Here is an 18,451-nt window from a genome sequence, read left to right as displayed (position 1 = left end):
TAATTTTTTAACGAATTTTTCAATATTATACAATTGATATAATCGGACACTTTCGTAGTTCTAACGACAATCGATGGAATTTCTTTTCAGCGATAAACAAGGTTTAAACGCTTGATAGGGCCGATTGTACCGAGCTTAGACACTGAAATCAAAGTTCCGTGTTACATAAGGTCGATCGATACGATTAGCTCGTGTATCTATATAACGGTTATTGCACTTTCTTGAATTGGAATTAGTTCATCGCTCTCGTAGTCTTAACTGACCGTTTTATCAACTTGCGTAAGTTGTAACTGGCTCGAGTAAAAGTGAAATAAAAACTAGAAGGCGATCAAGTGTAACAACAATCGGCATCTACGTCATGTCTTTATAAAATTCTTTATACACTCTGACTGATTAGAAAAAACTGTTCGTTCCTGAAGTGGAAATACATGAACATATTTTTTAAAGCGAAACTCAATAGGATAAAATTTCAATCTATATATAATATAAATTATATATAATAATAAAAATTGTTTCACCCATGTTACAGTTCACTACATTATTATACAACATTTGCTTCGCGTTACGGGTGACGTTTAAACTACCAGTACCCTCATCCCAACATACAATACTGCATTTACTTTAGCCAATTATTATTCACGTTCGTGCTATGCTGCGTGAATTCCTACCGACATTCGAAGGACGCACGAAGACATAAGTGGCGGAAGATTACCCTTTGAATCGAGCCATCCCATTTCGTAGCCTTGAGCAGATCCTGTTTTACAACGTCACGGTGACAAAGCGGACGTGAAAGGCAAATGTGTCGAATGAAATTGAAAAGTAGAAAGTCTTTCGATTTTTTACTATTTTCGAGTTTATTATTTTTACCTCTATTCGACTGAGTTATGTATAATAATACAGCCTCATCGTTCTGACCAATACACATATACACAAAATGGACAAATGACCTAATATGAATTGCGCAATACTGTCCATCTCCAGTACTGTTAGAAAATTACGTTTCTTTTTCTACTTTCCACGTTCTCTTTGTCGTTTATGCACCGCGAAACACGATCAGAAAGGCAGGTTCCCTTATTCATTAGATTAATTTCATTTCGCACGGTTAACGGAAGAAGAACTGGCAGGTTCGTACGGTAGGAGGAGGGCAACCGAGTCCAATTTGGCACACGGCTCGCTGCATGCTTCGTGGCTCGTCTTGAGTGTCCTTACAAGTACCTGGACACTGGACGAGTTTCCGCGTGGTCGACTCGTTAAATTAAGTTCGGCTAAGCTGAGCCGTACTTTCCACAAAGAACCTTCGTACATTCACCAGCTATGACGTTCTGCTGGCTATCAAATTAAACAACTGACTATGTTTTAACCATCCGCGGACGATGAACCCATATACGCGTTCAATCTAATTGTAAGTTATCGACATAGTCGATGAGTTCACGTACTTACATACGCGTTTAGGCAAAAATGATTAACGTAGCTGATACTTTCAACCAGAGACTGAAAGATCACTTTGATTTTGGCAGAAAAGTAATACAGGATTAGTGCTCAGAATGCTTGGAACAAAATTATTCAGAACGCAATGCAGAAATTGTAATATAATCTCTGTAATATAAATCATACGTTATAAATTCTGTACTTTCTTAAGACAGCGAATGTATCGTTATACTCGCAAGAAAATAGATACTATATGATCGTTAAAGAAACTCGAACGCTACGATACCGTTATATACATTCCCTACATTTTCAAACATTTCTAAAATAAAACGTAGATACGTCTGATCATCCCCTTAGACCACTTTGCTGTAAAAGAATTATTTACATGAAGGTAGTAAAGACACATAAGGAAGATTCCAGAGTGACAAGCCGTTGGGTTAAGTTAGGTTATGTCTCCGTGTACAGAGAGTCCAAAGCGTCGCGGTCGTTGTGATAGCAGTTTCTCAACCAGTCTTTCCTATCCCTTCTCCTTGATCCACAACCGTCCTGGCTGGGTCCCCTTTTATTCTTCTTCTTTCACGGCTTCTTCGACCTCTCTTTCCACATTTTACCTTCGCGAACTTGGCTCGCTGCTCGTCTCGACCTTCTCTTTTTCCCTCATCAGGTTTCTCTAGCCGCGTCGTTCGTTTCTCGGGCTCGCCGATGGGACCGCGTTATATACACGAGCGCGTATTCTACAAATTGCTCGGTCAAGAACGCCAGAGACGATCATACCACGAGAGTTCGTTCGTTCGCGGAACCCTTTCACGAGACTGTAATCCCTTCGTCCGACGGTACAGGAAATACCTATCCGAGCCGATATGTGACTAAGAAACTGAAAGGTGTTCATTAAGGGTTCCAGGAAGACCTTCCTTAACTATTTAACTGCCAACGATTTTTCTGGAATTTGAAACCTGTTATTGAATTTAATTGGCTCTCGATGGATTTATTTAAACTTTGATTTTAAATGCATGTATATTTATTTTGACGTCAATTAGAATACGCATAAGAAATTAGAATTTAGTAGAATTTTCCACTTAAAAATTTAGTGACTTTTGCAAGGTTTTCCAAAGTCATTAGAATCTTAAGTAAGTTTCGTCGTTTTATTATCAATTTTACATATTTTCAACATTCTACGAAGAACTGGCTTCTTACAAAGATGTTTCACTGCAAATTGATTGTATCAAATATTTTTACTAATTTTGATAAAATACCTGGTAGACAAAGCATTATCGTCAGTTACAGAATGAAGTAAAAAACTCGAGCACTGGAAGGTTTCTTAAGCCTTAGTTTGTAGAAGCTGTACGGCTCGTAAATTATCGCAGTTACACTTAAACTGAATGACTTCACGGGTAATTTGTCGAAGGCGTTCGCAAAAGTAATTTATAGTTGAATTTCTTAACGGAATCTCGTACCCGTGTAACAAAGTGTTACACAATTGTTACGATGTTATCTGCGAGTTGCAGCTGCATGATTTGCCACATTGATGGTCGAAGAGAGAAACTTTCTCCGATAGCCGTTGGAAAACGACGAGGAGAAAACGGGAAAAGATGAAAAGAACATGAAATTTCCCACAATCATTCGATGCGAATATAACAATGTTCAACAATAGTCTGTATTCAGTGAATTAAACATCTAATCCAAAAATGCTTGAAGACGCTAATGTCAAAGATTCTCGATCAAAAAATACCTCAACTGAGAGTTGTTGGTCAAATTTGCTATTTTACCTTCTTTGCATTCAGCTCGCATTGTGAGGAATAAGAAAGGTAAGCAACGAGCAAGAAATCGCACAACACAAAAGTTTCTTAAAAAAGAAAAGCGGAAAGCTTGCAACGTTGGTACACACTTTATCACTCAGTTCACGGCAGGTATATTGCAAAGTTGAAGGGGGTACCGGAAACGCGGTATCGTGGTAAAAGTAGCTACAGTATGGTATGCGCTGTGCGGTAATAACAGTGTACAAACTGCGAACTACGATTGCAGAATCAATTGTACTCGCGTGGCCAAGTTTACGAAAACAGTGCCCATTTCGTTTCATTTTATTTCACTTCGTTCCTATTGATGTTACATACGAATAAGATATTTTGAACAGAGAGTGCTATCTACGCGGAGATTATTATACGCTGAAATTGAAGTTATTGTTATACATCTAAATAGTACAATAAATACATTTTTCTAAATTCACAATAAATCTTAATAAATTTCTCACTGAAGGGATTAATGAAGACATCTTGTTAAAATCTGTGTAGCAACACATATCAAATAAAACGACCGATTTTTACATTCTAAGTTTATGATTTATTTTTAATCTAACTTTATACACTTATTATGTATGTAATGGAGCTGGGAAGAAGGTGTTTAATCATCGTCTTTGAAAGTGAGGTTCACTGTCTGATGTTACATATCTAATAAACCGGTGAAACTGTAACACTTTTAATGTCCTTTCGTAGTCGTGCTCAAGTAACCGAGCATTTCCGTTAGTGATAGAGACCTTGAGCGTATAGGTACGCACTGGCAACGTAGTACTTACTACTCCATTCACCGGCTATTTTCACTTTTCACGCATTATACTGCTTCTGGCAACAACGGCGGAACACGAAGGCACAAAAAGGCTTTAAGTCTTGTAATTATGTATAAAGAAGCATCATTTAATGGAAATATGAGGATTCTGTTGGAATATTACCAGTCGTGGAAACAATGAACTAACAGACTAATTTGGATAAAATATATGGCTGCTTCTATTAAATTTTAACTTTGATAACTTTTTATTTAATGATAATTTCTGATTTTAATACTGCTTATTATGACAAAGGAATTTGGGTGATGTTTCGACATTAATTTCTATCTTTGATAATTTTTCTATGATGAATGTTATCTATGAAATATCAGGAAACCGAATGATGTATTAGTTCATTCCCATCTTTGATAATAATTTTTCTACAACGGACGCTATTTATAAAATACGAGGAATGCTATGTGATATCTCTATTTTTTTTTTTAAAGAGATATAATACTTTGAAGACAAAAAATCATAGATATGAGGTTGTTGATTTCAACTAAATTTTTTTCTGATGAATCTTGAAGACCAGGAAACCCACATTTGAATATTTTTTCCAGTGAGCATTATTTACCATATTGAATTCGATATTAAAATTTTAGTTAATTTATTAACGCGCTTAATTGCTTAGGGATTATAATCTAATAGATGAGGATTACAGAAATATATTGTAATAAAAGTGTTACGTCGCGTGAAATAATCAGCACGCCATCATTCACTGCCTGGCTGACAGCGGCACATATGCCGCTAGTTCGACCCTCTATAAACCTTAAATTTTTGGTTTAATTACTTGTTAGTAATGCTCTTAATTTAATCTATTTTCCCTGAAGGAATTTCGAATCCTAGAAATATTTTCGGTTTATGGCTAACTCGTAGTCCTTAGGTTTATTATGCTCTATTAAATTACGGAGAAAGCAGTATTTACCTGACGGAAATCGGATATTTCTACAATGAAAAAACTGGTTTTTTCCAGGAATAATGACATCCACTAGCAACGATGGTAGGAGGTTTTCTCCTCCTATCATCATTCATTAATGAGGACTAGAACCAATGGGCATCACAGATCGGCACCCTCACTCTTACTGACGAAAAGCGTGAGCTACGAATCCGCTTTCTTCGTTAGAACAACACACCTATACCGAGCTTTCCTCCGTAATGACAAGAGTGGAGAGTCAGTCATCTCATGAAGTCAGTCAACTCCTGATCCAATAACAGGATCATTCTCACTACGGTCTACGCGACATCAAGTTAATATATTATATACTTAGACGACGCAATATTAAGGGTAATAAGTTATTGAAAATATATATATTATAGAACTATTGACTACAGTTTTATTACACAACAAACACCCCTATTGTCCCACAAAAAATAAGGGGATCGACCTGTTCGCGGTGTCGATTGTTATAATCGTAACGGGAATTTACGACTCCCGTTGACGCGTTTCATCGCGATCGCGTCTCCCCGCGACTGGAAGAAAATACAAAAAGATTGGTAGAATATTTTTAGTTCAAACATACATTATGTATAAACATGCCTACGTATTAATTGATAGTTTTAAATTTCTTAATTTTTCACACAAAAATAATCTAAATATAAAAATCTATACAGAAGTAATGCAAAACGAAACGGCTGTGTGAAAAATCTGCAAATACATCCGATCTTCTTACGCGTAACAGCAGATCTACGCTAATTCTCACAAATGCACGTACGTATGAACGTTAGTTAAGTATACTTCCATCTTCTGAAAAGCATGCACCGTAATTCGTTAGAAATAAAAAGACCAAAGTACTTCGTGCGAGTGGTACTTGGTCCTTTAAAAAACAGCCACGTATAGAATTAGATTACTTCGACTACGGTGACTCCACAAGTTTGTTCGTATACTACAGGATATTAACTAAAAGTTGCGACATCATTTCTTTCTTTTCGAACTAATTTGAAGAAAATTACTTGCGTAACTCCGTTATATTAAGCAAATTTTCATTTCGATAAAAAGATGTGAAACATAAATACGTAAAAACGTAATCTACAATAGCAACGAGAATCCGAATGAAGCAGCAAACGGGTCAACAAACAAAATCAAACAAGTAAATATCCAGTTGATGTTACGCAGTTTTTGAAATAAATCATTCCATTGACCGTATGCGAAAACATGGAAGATCAGCAAGCAGAGTTCGGTGCTCGCCACTCTCGAGTCATGAATTTCAGAGCTGTTTAAGACCGTCTTGATAGCCTGGGCTTCGCCCGGTTGAAAGAAGCTTATAGAGCCAGGCTGAAAGAGATCGCCCTCGCTCTTCCGCACAGTCGTTTTCCTCTATTCTCCCCTTTTCTTCGTTTTGCATCTCTATTTCGCTCTTTGAACACCCAGTGAGAGGGACAGAAATCTTTCGATATAACTTCGCGAATCTCGCGAGTAGCGGCTGTTTAGCAGTGACCCACAACGAAAGGAAGAAGAACAGGCAGAAAAAGCTGGAAACGAGACGTGACACGTAGGTCGTTCGCTTCGAAAGATCTTAAAACAATAAAGCTGCACGCTGACGACTAAATATAATGCGTGTGAGTATCAAATACTAGAGAAAAACGGCAGGTCACGCGTTTCACTATCTTCGCGTCCCCGACAAAGAGGAAGAGAGAAGGGTCTCCTAGTCCTAACGGAACCTTCTTCCTAATCGAGGAGGGCACAAGCACGCTTTAAAAACGTTCACTTTTTTCCATTTGGTAGGCTGGTTTCATAACGAACAACACGTGGACGATAAATTTCCATTGGAGGAGAAAGAGAGAGGTTTTCGATACGATTATTGCATCCTTACATCGGTATGCAGCGAATGGAACTGGATGGAAGAATACAATTGGCGAGGCACCAAGAGGTAATTTGATGGAAAAGGAAAGAAAATGTTTCTGCGAAACTCTTGCTTTCTTTTATTTTTACGTATTATTTTTTAATTTGCATATTAAGGAGATTAAATGCTAAGGAAAAAGTTGTCGTCAAATTGATATTATAGCATATTACTAGTTTCAGTATGAAACAACCATAAATTGAGAAATAGAGAAATATAATAATGGCATAACATATACGTATAAGGCATGTACATATAAATAGCTCATATTTTGGAATTAATTATTAATAAATTTATATTACCATTGCACTTCGCAAAAGAATATTTGTAATTTCATGAATGTTTCATGCTGGTCGAATCGACCAGGATATTCTATTTCCGTTCTTACAGTTAATTGAAAAATCTGCGTGGATACGTCATTAGATTCTTCGTATCTGTTGAAAGCTTGATTTCTTCGTATTGCAAAGGCTCAACGGGCAATGGTCGACTCAGACTATCGAGGGTCTTGAAAGGATTCCTTTGAATCGAGTCACTGTCCGTATAGCATACCCAAGGAATCGTTCGAGTCTGGTTTAGTCATAGCTCGAAAGTCTACTGCTTTATACTATTTCAGGATGTTAAATAGATTTTGCTATAAGTTGACGTAAGTAAACGCAAAGAATTTTTGATAAAACGATCGAACGAATAAAATTCGAAGTTGATCCTATCCTTTCTAACTCCAAGTAAAACTTCAGGAAATGACCAGAAAATTGCATTGAAGATATCTTCTTAATCTTCGTGCTACGTAATTAAACAAAATTTAATTTCTATTTGCCTTCTATTTTATTGCGTTCACAAAGCTGTAAATTTACATACAGATCCGATCTATGGATTACATCATGACACCGAATTTGTTTCTTCGATCAGTGTAAAAATTTCACAAGAGTAGCAAGGGGCTTTCGTTCAGGAACGAAACGAAAGTTTCAAAAAGCGAATCGGTCACGATTCACTGACCGGTTCACGCGAAGGAATTATAGCCGAGGAATTAAACGATGCACGTGTAATCCTTGGATTTTCGTCGAAACATTTTCATCCTCCGCTTCCCTGTTCATTTCCAAGTCAAAGAGATAGAACAACGTGGCAAATGCAAGATCAGCTAAACCTCGGCCATGTTCCACGCCGGTTTTAACGTTATGTAAAGTGATTCTTTTCGCGAGAAGATAGACCTGCTATGACGCGACTGGCCTGAAGTGTAATTTTTATCTCTCTGGTCGTTACCAAGTTTTTACGGTCACCTAAAGCGATCTAAAGGAAAATGGAAACGTTAGAATATGAAATGTTAGATTTATTTCTTTGTTCTCAAGTTCATTCCTCGCTACTGACGCATACGTTGCGTCCTTTTTATTATCTAAAACTTGGCCGTTTTATTTTATTCAGATTAATTCAAGTAGCTTGACCATAGCTTACCCAGAGTAATTCAAGTAGTTTATACAAAAGTACGGAACTATAATCAATCTGTAAACAATTTTCCAAATCATCGAACATAAATAAAATCGAATAAAATATCGTACGTGATTCAGAGCATAGAGATATGGTAAAGTTTCAAGACATTATTCGGATCGATTCATTCCACGAAATCGAAAGCGTAAAAGCCATTTTGTCCAGGTTTATACCTCGACCATGACGTTACTCTATGAGCTAACCAAAGAATAAACCAACGTTGGACGCTGCAAGGAGTGCACTAAAAGCGAAAAACCTGATCCTGACTTTACTGTTCCCGGTGAATAGAATCCACTGTCCGTAGAATCCGTCATTCTAGGCAGTTGCCTATTCTTCCATAAAGAGGAGAGCTCGTCTCAATCGACCTGCACCGGGGCCACTTACGTGCGTCGATGCGTTCGAAGGCACGCAGCACACGTGCTCCTCTCTCTCTCTTTCTCTCTCTCTCTCTCTCTCTCTCTCTCTCTCTTCGTGTTTCACGGAGAACAAAACCGAAAAGAAGAAGTGGAAGATGAGAAAGCCTTGCCGGGGGCGGTCAGTGGCCTCTACACCGGCTACCATGAGACGACAGAACCGCCTTGGCTCGATTCTTTACGCGCTTAGACGACCCTAGCGAGAATAATAATGGGAATTATGGCAAACGATGACTCGAACGCTACGAAAGAAACGGTCATTTCTTGTTACACTTCCACAACATCAGAGACAAGTTCTAATGAAAGCCGAGGGATGGGAAAACACGAAAATCGTGTACACATTCTATGAACGAAGGTTGGTAGATGCTTGCTAGGTCGTTTCGTTAATTAATTGACATTACCCATTTGTGAATATCATTTCAGCTATTGTAAATACGTTTCTTAGATCTTGTATAAATTTATAGATCGTGCTAGAAGTATTGAATTTAAGTCTAATAAGTGGAAGTAAGAACAAAATTTTGACATTTCGTAAAATTACTCAACTGAATTCAACGAATTTTAGACATTCGTAGAAGTATTAACACATTCAACAAATTCAAAAAATGATTTTATTTTCCCGAATAAACCGACAGGATAAACGTATAAAGAATTTAAAATAGGCAACTCGAAACCTGTAATAAAGTTCACCTCAAAATGGAAGGTTGAACAGGCATAAACTGATACGAAAAGTTAGAAATTAGTAGCTATAGCGGCAAAGTAAAATTCAGCACTCCGTGATATACTATCTTTCCGCCGCTTCAATCGATTGTTACCATCTGAACAAACAGTCCTGTATACATTATAAACGAAACCATGATAATAATAACACAAACGTTCCTGCTTCCAGCGTTTTGAAGCAGATGCAACACATTTTCATTTGATCAACGATAAACGGACAGGCAGGTAGTACGTAATCGTTTTCACTCGATGAATCAATGATGAATGAACCGATTTAGAATTCCGTTAAAAAAAGAAATTTTGGTTAATAAAATGATTAATAGTCGGAAATTGATTAATTTAAAAGATATTTAAAAAATGTTATGTCATCATAATGATTTAATTATGATTATTTATATATAATATTTTTGTACGTTATAGATTGATTGTTTTAATGTTAAATAATGTGTCATGTGCATTCATGTACCACAACGGGGCGAAATGATGTATGCAAGGATACAGGTTCATTTCGAGATCAAATACACGACCCAAAAACGATTCTAGGGCATGTAGATCGCTCCGTTCTTTGAAACACAAACGTTTGTCGTTCTGTTCAGCAACTTTTCTCATATCTTCGCGTTCGTACGAAACATTCCAATGGGAACGAGGTGAGATCTTTACTCGCAACTCGGCATCGTTAGAAAAGCTTATTATTAGTTCCATAACTTGCTTCCCTCGCTTGCATAGTATGTAATCATTTTTACGATTCGTTCGCAATCAAATTAGAAATTTCACAAGAATCGAAATTCTTTCTCCGAGGAAGAAGACAGAACAGAACAGAGACGACAGTATAGTAAAGTTAATTTGAAAGTAAAGCCATTTTATACAAAGTTACGTTTAGGTTTGATTTTCAAACGATTTGCTTAGTTCCACTCAAAGAATGAAACGAATAAAACCAAAGACAAAAACTGCAGTTGAAACATTCCTGCGAGATCCAATAGCGGGCTGTACTTTCATCGACCACTACGTCGACGAAGGTACAAAAGCAATCGGAAACGCAAAACTTGGTCGTTTCATGGAAACGAAGAGGAAGTTTTAACATGCTGAAGGGCGAATTGGCCCGCTATCCGCTATACGGAGAAAGATGACGATAATGAAGATGATGCGGAGAAGAAATAAAAGGAAGGGAAAGGAGAGGGGGACATCCGGCCGACGAGCAAAGGCATTCATACACGTATTCTTCGTCGCCGTGGGGCAACAGCAACGCACTACACGTGGACAACGAGCCTAGAGATTCTCGTACGGATGGTAAAGCGCTATGGAACGATCTAGGTTCCGATCTTTAACCTCTTTTACGATCTTCGACGAAATATCTCGCGACCCAATGTTATTTACCTTGCATTTTGATATCTCGCATCTCGTGACCTCTCTTCGTTCATCACTGATCCACGAAAGTATTTGAACATTTATCACGTCAAACTTTCCAAATTTTATTAACACGTGAGACGCAAATGTTATAATTGTCCATATTGCTTACGTATTAACGTTACAATAAGAAACAATAGTGCAATGTATGATTTGCAAAATACGAAACTATTTGACGATGATAGGATAGCAGTTAACATAACGAAAGACACGAGGCTAAAGGGAGCAATTGTCGAATAACAAATAGCCTAAGTAGATACATAACGGCAATTTATCTATTATAAAACGTAACCTCTCTCTGTCTGTTCGTACGAGTGGTCAATTGAAGAATGAAAATCGATAGATTTTATTCTTCGCAATATCTTTTAATCGTAAATTATTGAATTTCATGAAATTTTAAAATAATAGGACGAGGGCATCTTTCATAAAGTGTCTGATAAAGAATCTTCTTTTGTCACGGAATTAATAATTAAACTAACGTACACACGACAAAGACAGGATCAATCTAGATGATTTTAAAATTCGTTCGTAGCCATCGCTGGCCGATACCTTGCCAGGAAAAAAGGGCAGATACCTGGTGAAGGTGAATAGGACGCTGTAGAAAATGGTAGAGTGGAACAGAGGCCAATACACGAAAGGAAGAGCTGGTGCTCGAAGACCAGGTAAAGGCCCTTGTCCTCTATTGTACTACGGTTTAAGCTGACGCCAGTGATAGATACCTTTCTTGGCATTATATGCTACTCATACCACCAAACGCTTACCTTTTACACGGCACAGGTTACCGAACGTATGGTCTTTTACCTATAGATAACACAGGATATTTCAAAATTTATATACTTGGAAAACTAATAGTAGTTTTAATACTTGGAAAACTTCGTCAAATAATATTTAACTGCTTAATTTCTATGCTTGAATTTTCTACTATTTTAAATACTTAAATTTTTTAGCATTCTTGTTACTAAACAGAAAATTTTCTCAATTTATTCAACGCGAAATACATTGCACAAAACAATTTGAAACTAAAATGAAACTGAGGCTTAAAAAATTCAAGGACAGCAGCAGGCAGCAAATTAGAAATGTTTCTCCGAGTGCAAAGGGTTAATCCCACAGCTCTGGACCATCCAGTATCGTGGCGACCACAACGAACTGGAAACATGAGAAATCTTCTCTTCCTGTCGATCCACCGAATCCGATACTCCGCCATATTACGTGTAATCACCCCTTCCTCTGTCTCTTTCACTCTTTCTCCGTCCATAATAATAATAATTTAATGATCGTCCAACCGTTACTCTCCACATTGGGGGTGATGTCGTGTAACTTCGCTTTCGTATCGTTGATCGCGGGCGGATCGTTTGCATTGCGAAAGCAGGAAGTCATTACCAACGCAGCGGTGGGATCGCGAAACGAACGTTTTCAGAGCGAAGTATGTAGATCGTTTGATATCTTCGCAAAGTTGGAGCACACGGCAGGGCCGCGTGAAAATGGTAATTACTGTCGCAACGCAGATGAAGTTTTTTGTTACAGCTCTTGCTTCATTTTCGAAGAAATTGCGCTCCCTTCCGTTAAAAAAACTTCCTAATTTCAAGAAAATTACAAGGAAGTCGTTGTTATTATGCGAATTTTATGGCAAAACGGGTATTAGCTAATGCTTGATCTCCGTGTTGTAGAATTTCTGATAAATAGCATGATATTAAAATTGCTGTAATGAAATTTGAATATGGCGATTGCTTTATTCTGTTACTAATTTTGAAGAAAATATAAGGAAATTATGGCTGATTTACATATCTTCGCGTTTCATCGATAGGTTCAAAGAAATGGAACTCTATTATATTAAGAAGATCTCAAAACTTTTTATCCTTTTACGCTATAATTGGTCCTCAAGCCTACAAAATCAATTCCATCTTGAAAAAACTCTCGAAAAACCGTTCTATTAGGAAATGAGATACAATGGCCGAAAAAATCAGCATACGTTCCTCGAAACAATGACATTACAAAGCCTTTTAAAAGCTTGGAAAAGATAGAAATAGATTCTGATAATTCGTACTTTTTCTCTTCCATCGTATTTAAGGATTGTTAAACACACTACCGGTCGCGTTTTTAAACACGAGACCTCGGCTTGGTTGCCGTGTGTTCTTTTCCCTACGAATCGTTCGCCAATTTACCTTTACACCAGAATGCACTCGTATACTCTTTACTCGACTGCATCATGTCGACCGTCGACCTGGAAACACGAGAACACTCGTTTTCCTTGCGACGCGTATACGAAATATATACCAATTTTGCGTACACAGTATTTCTACAGTGGAAAATTTGACTGTGAAGCTATACAGTCGTATGTATGCGTTCTCTCTGCTTTTTAATCGGAGCCATTGCCCGTTGTTTCATCGTGTCGAGGTGGTGTTAAAATGAAAACGATGAAGGGTCGCAAGAATAGTTCTTTGCTCTTTCAGAAATTATTAGGCATGGTAATGGACGCTGTTTTAGCACTCAGATATATTAAGCACTAAGAAAGACGATCATTACTCGGATTGATAATCTCTTGAATATACATGTAATAATTTTTTTGTTTTGAAACCTTCTTTTTTACACGTCGTTTCATTTCTATTGGAAATAAATTCTGCCCTATATGTTATGATTTTATTCCTATATATCTGAATAAGTTATACACAGGCTGTATTCTAATTATCATTAATTACATCTTGAATGATATAATAAATTATACACGGGCTTGTTCTGTTTTATATACTAAAATAAACTGCTAACCAAATTAATTAATAATATATAATATAAATAAATTGTTAACTTTTTGAGAGCTTAACGCTTTCATATTTTATATTGTTAAGTAAATATGTATGGAATAAAAGAAAACATGGTGTATAATAGACCGTTACGTATGATTAACCTACGATACCGCTGAATGTTTTAAACAACATAGATAAAAGAATTGGTAAATGTTTAGAGTATTATGACACCAGTTTGAGCGTTTAATAAATGGTTGTGCTAACTCGCCTAACATATTCACTTCACTAAGTGCATATGTAGTTACCAACCATACCATACAGTGTATTATAGCTCGTTACATTATTACGTTCATTGTCAAAAGAAAAATTCGTCTTGAAAGAATTAAAGTACTTACTTCCAGTTACCAGAATAAGACGTAAAAGTAAGAAAAACGCGTTTTTCCTCTGTCTTTAAATAGTTTGCGCATTTTTTTTTTCCTGCATTCTTTTAGATTCAGTCAGAAAGTAATCTATTATTATCCACCAGTGAGTAATGAAGAAGCATACCTGAGTGAGCTACACATTCGGCTCGCGTGTACGTACTACTCTACCATCGATAATTAGTATTAAAGAGCGTGCATCCGTATACCATTTTGATTACATATGTAGCTAACACCGATGCACGTGATCCTATATTCTTTTATAGACTGCTCATTGTTAGACCGCGAATATTTATAAGAATGTACAAAGTATACAAATTTCATTACCGTTCATGCAGTAGCAAATATAGCAATTAGTCTTTTGAATGCTATTAAATAATTTAGATGTCGAAAAACTAAAAGTAAGTCTGAAGGAATGTTACCATCTTCGTTCCAGACTTTTCATTTTATATCTGACCGACGCAGGCGTAGCTTCGTATAGCAAAGACAGTCAATCATTGATTAAATTTTCTTTAAACAACACCATCCATTGATATACCACGCCGTCGATAAGAAGAGATAGGGGACGAATTTAGGCAACTGGAGCATCATGCAAGCTGCTCCAAACATTTACACCACTCCGATTATTTTCTTTCGAAATTTAGCTTGTATCAGGTTAAATTTTTGTTAAATTATTCAGAAACCAGTTTAGGATTACTGTGCATATACATCCATGAATTGGAATCGTGGCACCTGTATCGATTCACATGGAAATCCTTGGTCGGTTCCTTTGAAACGCGATGTGAAGGAAGGAAAATAAAAATCCGCGAAAATCCGTCCCTCCCATACACGGGAGCGTAGGAGCCACTCTAATTGAGATTTATTACGACGTTAATCCGGCCAATTGTGTGAACGAAGTTAAACCGTTGACCTTTTGGTTGACGATCCGAAAGAATACATACAGCACGTGCCATGGTCTCGCCTCATACGTGTATTGCGATAAATAATGTCGCCGCCATATCGTAGGAAAATCTGCCCCAATTTCTCCACTGTTTTAATAAACGAATTTCCGGCACAGTGTAAGCACGAGTATTGCCTCCGCGTTTATTCGAGATAAAATGCTTTAGAGGAAGCATGCTACTTTATTATCGTACAATCCGTGTAAATAATCGGTGTTCTAACTTGGAATAATATTATTTCAAAATATATTTTCATTTCAGTAATAGTAACAAAAAAAAAAAAAAAATATTTTCATTAAACACGATAAAATAGAAAAATTGTTGATATGTAAAAATTGTCGTCTAAAAATTTAAATCGACAATTTCTTCCGCGGAGTTATCGTAGTGTATAAAGTAATGTTCGCGACTGTTCTTTTAAGCTAATACATGCACTCATAAGAACAGAGCATAAATCCGCGGCGGCATTTGGCGGTTGTTCTACCGTATAAAACAACTTATGGTCCATTAACGAGAATCCACTTAACGACGTTACGCGTGCAATCTGTCCTTGATACCATTCGTAATGAAGCGCATTATACTGCCACTAGGAACGGCTACTCATCGATACCGTCGCAATAAATCATATAACTGCACAATTAATTCCATAATAGAGCGAAACTACACACTGTATTAGGTCACTTGGGCGTAAGAAATTTCACGCAAATACAAAGACCTAATTTAAATTGGAATTTATTGTAACGTAGAATACGCTCGATATTAAATAGTCATATTGTATTAAAAGACCCTCTTTTGTTCTAGATTTAATTATTTAAGGCTTCTCTCAAACTTTTATGGGACGAGGCCCATTTTCAGAAACAATAATTACAATCAACCCGAAGATTACGCAAAATGTAATTACTATCGAGAATTGATTGATAAACGATTCAAAATTGATTTGATTCAGATGTGCGAGTTGAGAGAAACTAGACTCCGATAGTAATCCTCATATCGTCTTTAACTGAATAGATTTTGAATTGTTCATCCAACGATTCTGAATGAGTAATACTATCCTGACAAATATGTAAATTAATCCCTTATTGTAATATTTAACGCGACCCATCCAAAAGCAGTCCACGATCCACCAATGGCTCGCGCCCACACTTCGGGAATTTCTTTAAATTACGATTTTCTAAATTTAAATATTCGACGCCTATCAGTTTCAAAGATCCGAACGCACGTAGTTCAAAAAATTAATGTTAAATCGAGATACACATTGCGAAGAAGCTTCGAATTTCCCGTTTCGGGCAAATATCCGCTCATTTGTCATTCACGTATACGCAGATACGTGGATAAAAGCAATTTGGCCAAACGCCAAGAAATCATTGTTTGCTCTACTCAGCAATGTTCCCGATGTTTAAATCGCTGCGAATTAGGCTTGACCCGTTTCAGGAACCGTTTGGTTCCATTCTCTGTCGTCTTGCACTTACGTTGAACGTTCATCGTTGTCACAAATATTGTAACGGCGAGTGTGTAACCTGTTCTCGTGCCAGTTTCATGACAAAGCGAATACAGTTCGTACGTGTAATAACGACAGCAATTACCGGCAACCTCGAGAGAGAGTTCACGATTTATCATCCAAAAATCCTGCACCAGTATAAATTTCAATAATCGCGTCGTACATTTTCGTATCGTAACACCTCCAAATACGTTTAATACGAAAACTGAAAAATATGCTTCATATTGATAACACTTAGTAAATGAAATTATAAATTCCCCACAGCAATACATAGTAATAATCAGTAGTTAGCATACCATTTCGTTCTTTGCAATTATGTAAAGTTATGCATAAGATATTATCTTTGAGAGAAAAGAAATTTAAAAATTCTTACATCAAAGCGTAGAACAGAAAATAAAAGTATTTTGTATTTTTTTCAATCTTGCTACAATCCTCGAATATTTATCTTTCAATTTCAATCTTGTTTCAACAAATAAAAAGACTTCTAATGTCTTCAGAAAAACTGGAACGAGAAACTAAACTTTTGACCATAGAAAATCACGTACAAATTGACTTAAAGAATATAGCAGAGTTAGTAAAAAGATGTTCGTTTTAAGCAAAAAATTGTTCGGGTAAAGAACACGTGCGCGATATATGCGGAAGGAAGTCAAAAAATGGTGAAGGGGATGAAAATGGGCGCGAAAACTCACCGGTGGCGCAGGCGCTTCCAGCGATCCAAATGAAATAAACAGCGGCAAACAGGAAGGTCGACAGGTCCGCCACTGCATTTCTCCACGGCATCTCCATGTTACTTTGGTGAATTCCTCGCCGCTCTTGCCCACTTGCACCACTTCCTTAACACTTCAACCCGGGAACGTCATACAAATTCCACGACGAAGTTACGCAAACGAGTACCAACAATTCCTATACGATCTCCACATTTTTAAGTTCACGTGCGAATTCAGCCTCGAGTTGCGTTATTTCTTTTTAGTAGGCGTAACGGAAGAGTATTACGGCGTACACCTGTGAGACAACATTCCTTTTACTTGCACTCGTAGTCCCTCCTCCTTTCGAAAAACCAAATGTCTCGAAGCATCTGTACTGTTTTCCATTCGACTTTTGATTTAATGCAATACGGTAATTGGTTCTTTTTTCTTTCACCTTGGACTTAATAGTTCAAGTTCCTAAGCTTCTTCGTTAAAATTAGCATTACGTATCGTTGGATGTTACCTTGCGGTTCATTTTCACATTCCGCATCATTTTTCGAAATTATACACGTGAAATGTGGTCAGTATCATAAAAATGTAAACAAAGCTTTGTAATCTTATCGTCGGAAGATGTATGAATTAACGGATGAGATCACACGAGAATTGTTGCAGCAACGGGGAAAAAAATTATGAATTTTACGAGAATTAAACGATACACCGATCATAGAACAGGTAAATTTGTACATTATTCGAAATAGTAAAATCCAAATGTCAACGCACTTGATTTCATATTTCTTATCGAAACTTATTTTTTCTAGCGATTGCAATGTACGTGAGAAGTGAAGTTTTCATGCATTCTTCCGTACGGTTGTCTCTTCAGGTAAATCCCAGGTAACGCGGCACAAAACGGTCACATTCACCTGGTAACACCTGGCAACACCGTTAAATTTATTAGAAATGCTCTAATACGTTTTTTTTATTCAAATTAAAAACACAATCGAAGAACTTTTATTTACGAAACCCTAACGAAATGTAAAAACTTGCACGACGCGACACATGATGCGAACCGTCCGTGAGTTTCGTTCGAATTACAAAGTTTTGTTGACTGGCCGTCATCGGCAGCGTTCACAGAAGGCGTGAAGTTGAAATCGTAACCACGCGCATGCTCGAACTGCCCTAATGCTGTTCAACCAATCAACAAAAAGATACGGCGGCCAATCAGAAGTTTTCTGGATGTTAAATGCGTTGGTTGGTATTTGCTATAAATTATCACATGCATACAGGAATTTACTTTTAAA

The 18,451-nt window shown here is 37.0% G+C and overlaps 1 protein-coding gene and 1 long non-coding RNA gene across 5 annotated transcripts in view; one reads left to right on the top strand and one right to left on the bottom strand.

Annotated features, from left to right (window-relative positions):
- The window catches only part of Sdk (sidekick cell adhesion molecule), a 43,745-nt gene extending 25,471 nt beyond the window's left edge, over window positions 1–18,274 (bottom strand). For 3 of the 4 annotated variants that reach the window (XM_072000651.1, XM_072000652.1, XM_072000653.1), the window contains exon 1: window positions 17,157–18,273. In XM_072000651.1, the coding sequence (XP_071856752.1) occupies window positions 17,157–17,253 (97 nt within the window). In that variant the 5' untranslated portion in view covers window positions 17,254–18,273. Of the gene's footprint in view, window positions 1–17,156 lie in introns of all 4 variants that reach the window. The other variant, XM_072000650.1, reaches the window with a different exon arrangement.
- LOC139985513 (uncharacterized) lies at window positions 1,108–7,167 on the top strand. The gene is made up of 3 exons (XR_011799426.1): window positions 1,108–1,124; window positions 6,476–6,580; window positions 6,747–7,167. It is a non-coding gene; the product is annotated as an uncharacterized lncRNA (long non-coding RNA).
- Window positions 18,275–18,451: the final 177 nt, after the last annotated feature.

This window comes from Bombus fervidus, chromosome 3 (assembly GCF_041682495.2).
Source record: "Bombus fervidus isolate BK054 chromosome 3, iyBomFerv1, whole genome shotgun sequence".
Taxonomy (NCBI): Eukaryota; Metazoa; Arthropoda; class Insecta; order Hymenoptera; family Apidae; genus Bombus; species Bombus fervidus.
The sequence above is the reverse complement of the archived record's forward strand: the minus strand, read 5'-3'. Positions and strand labels throughout refer to the sequence as shown.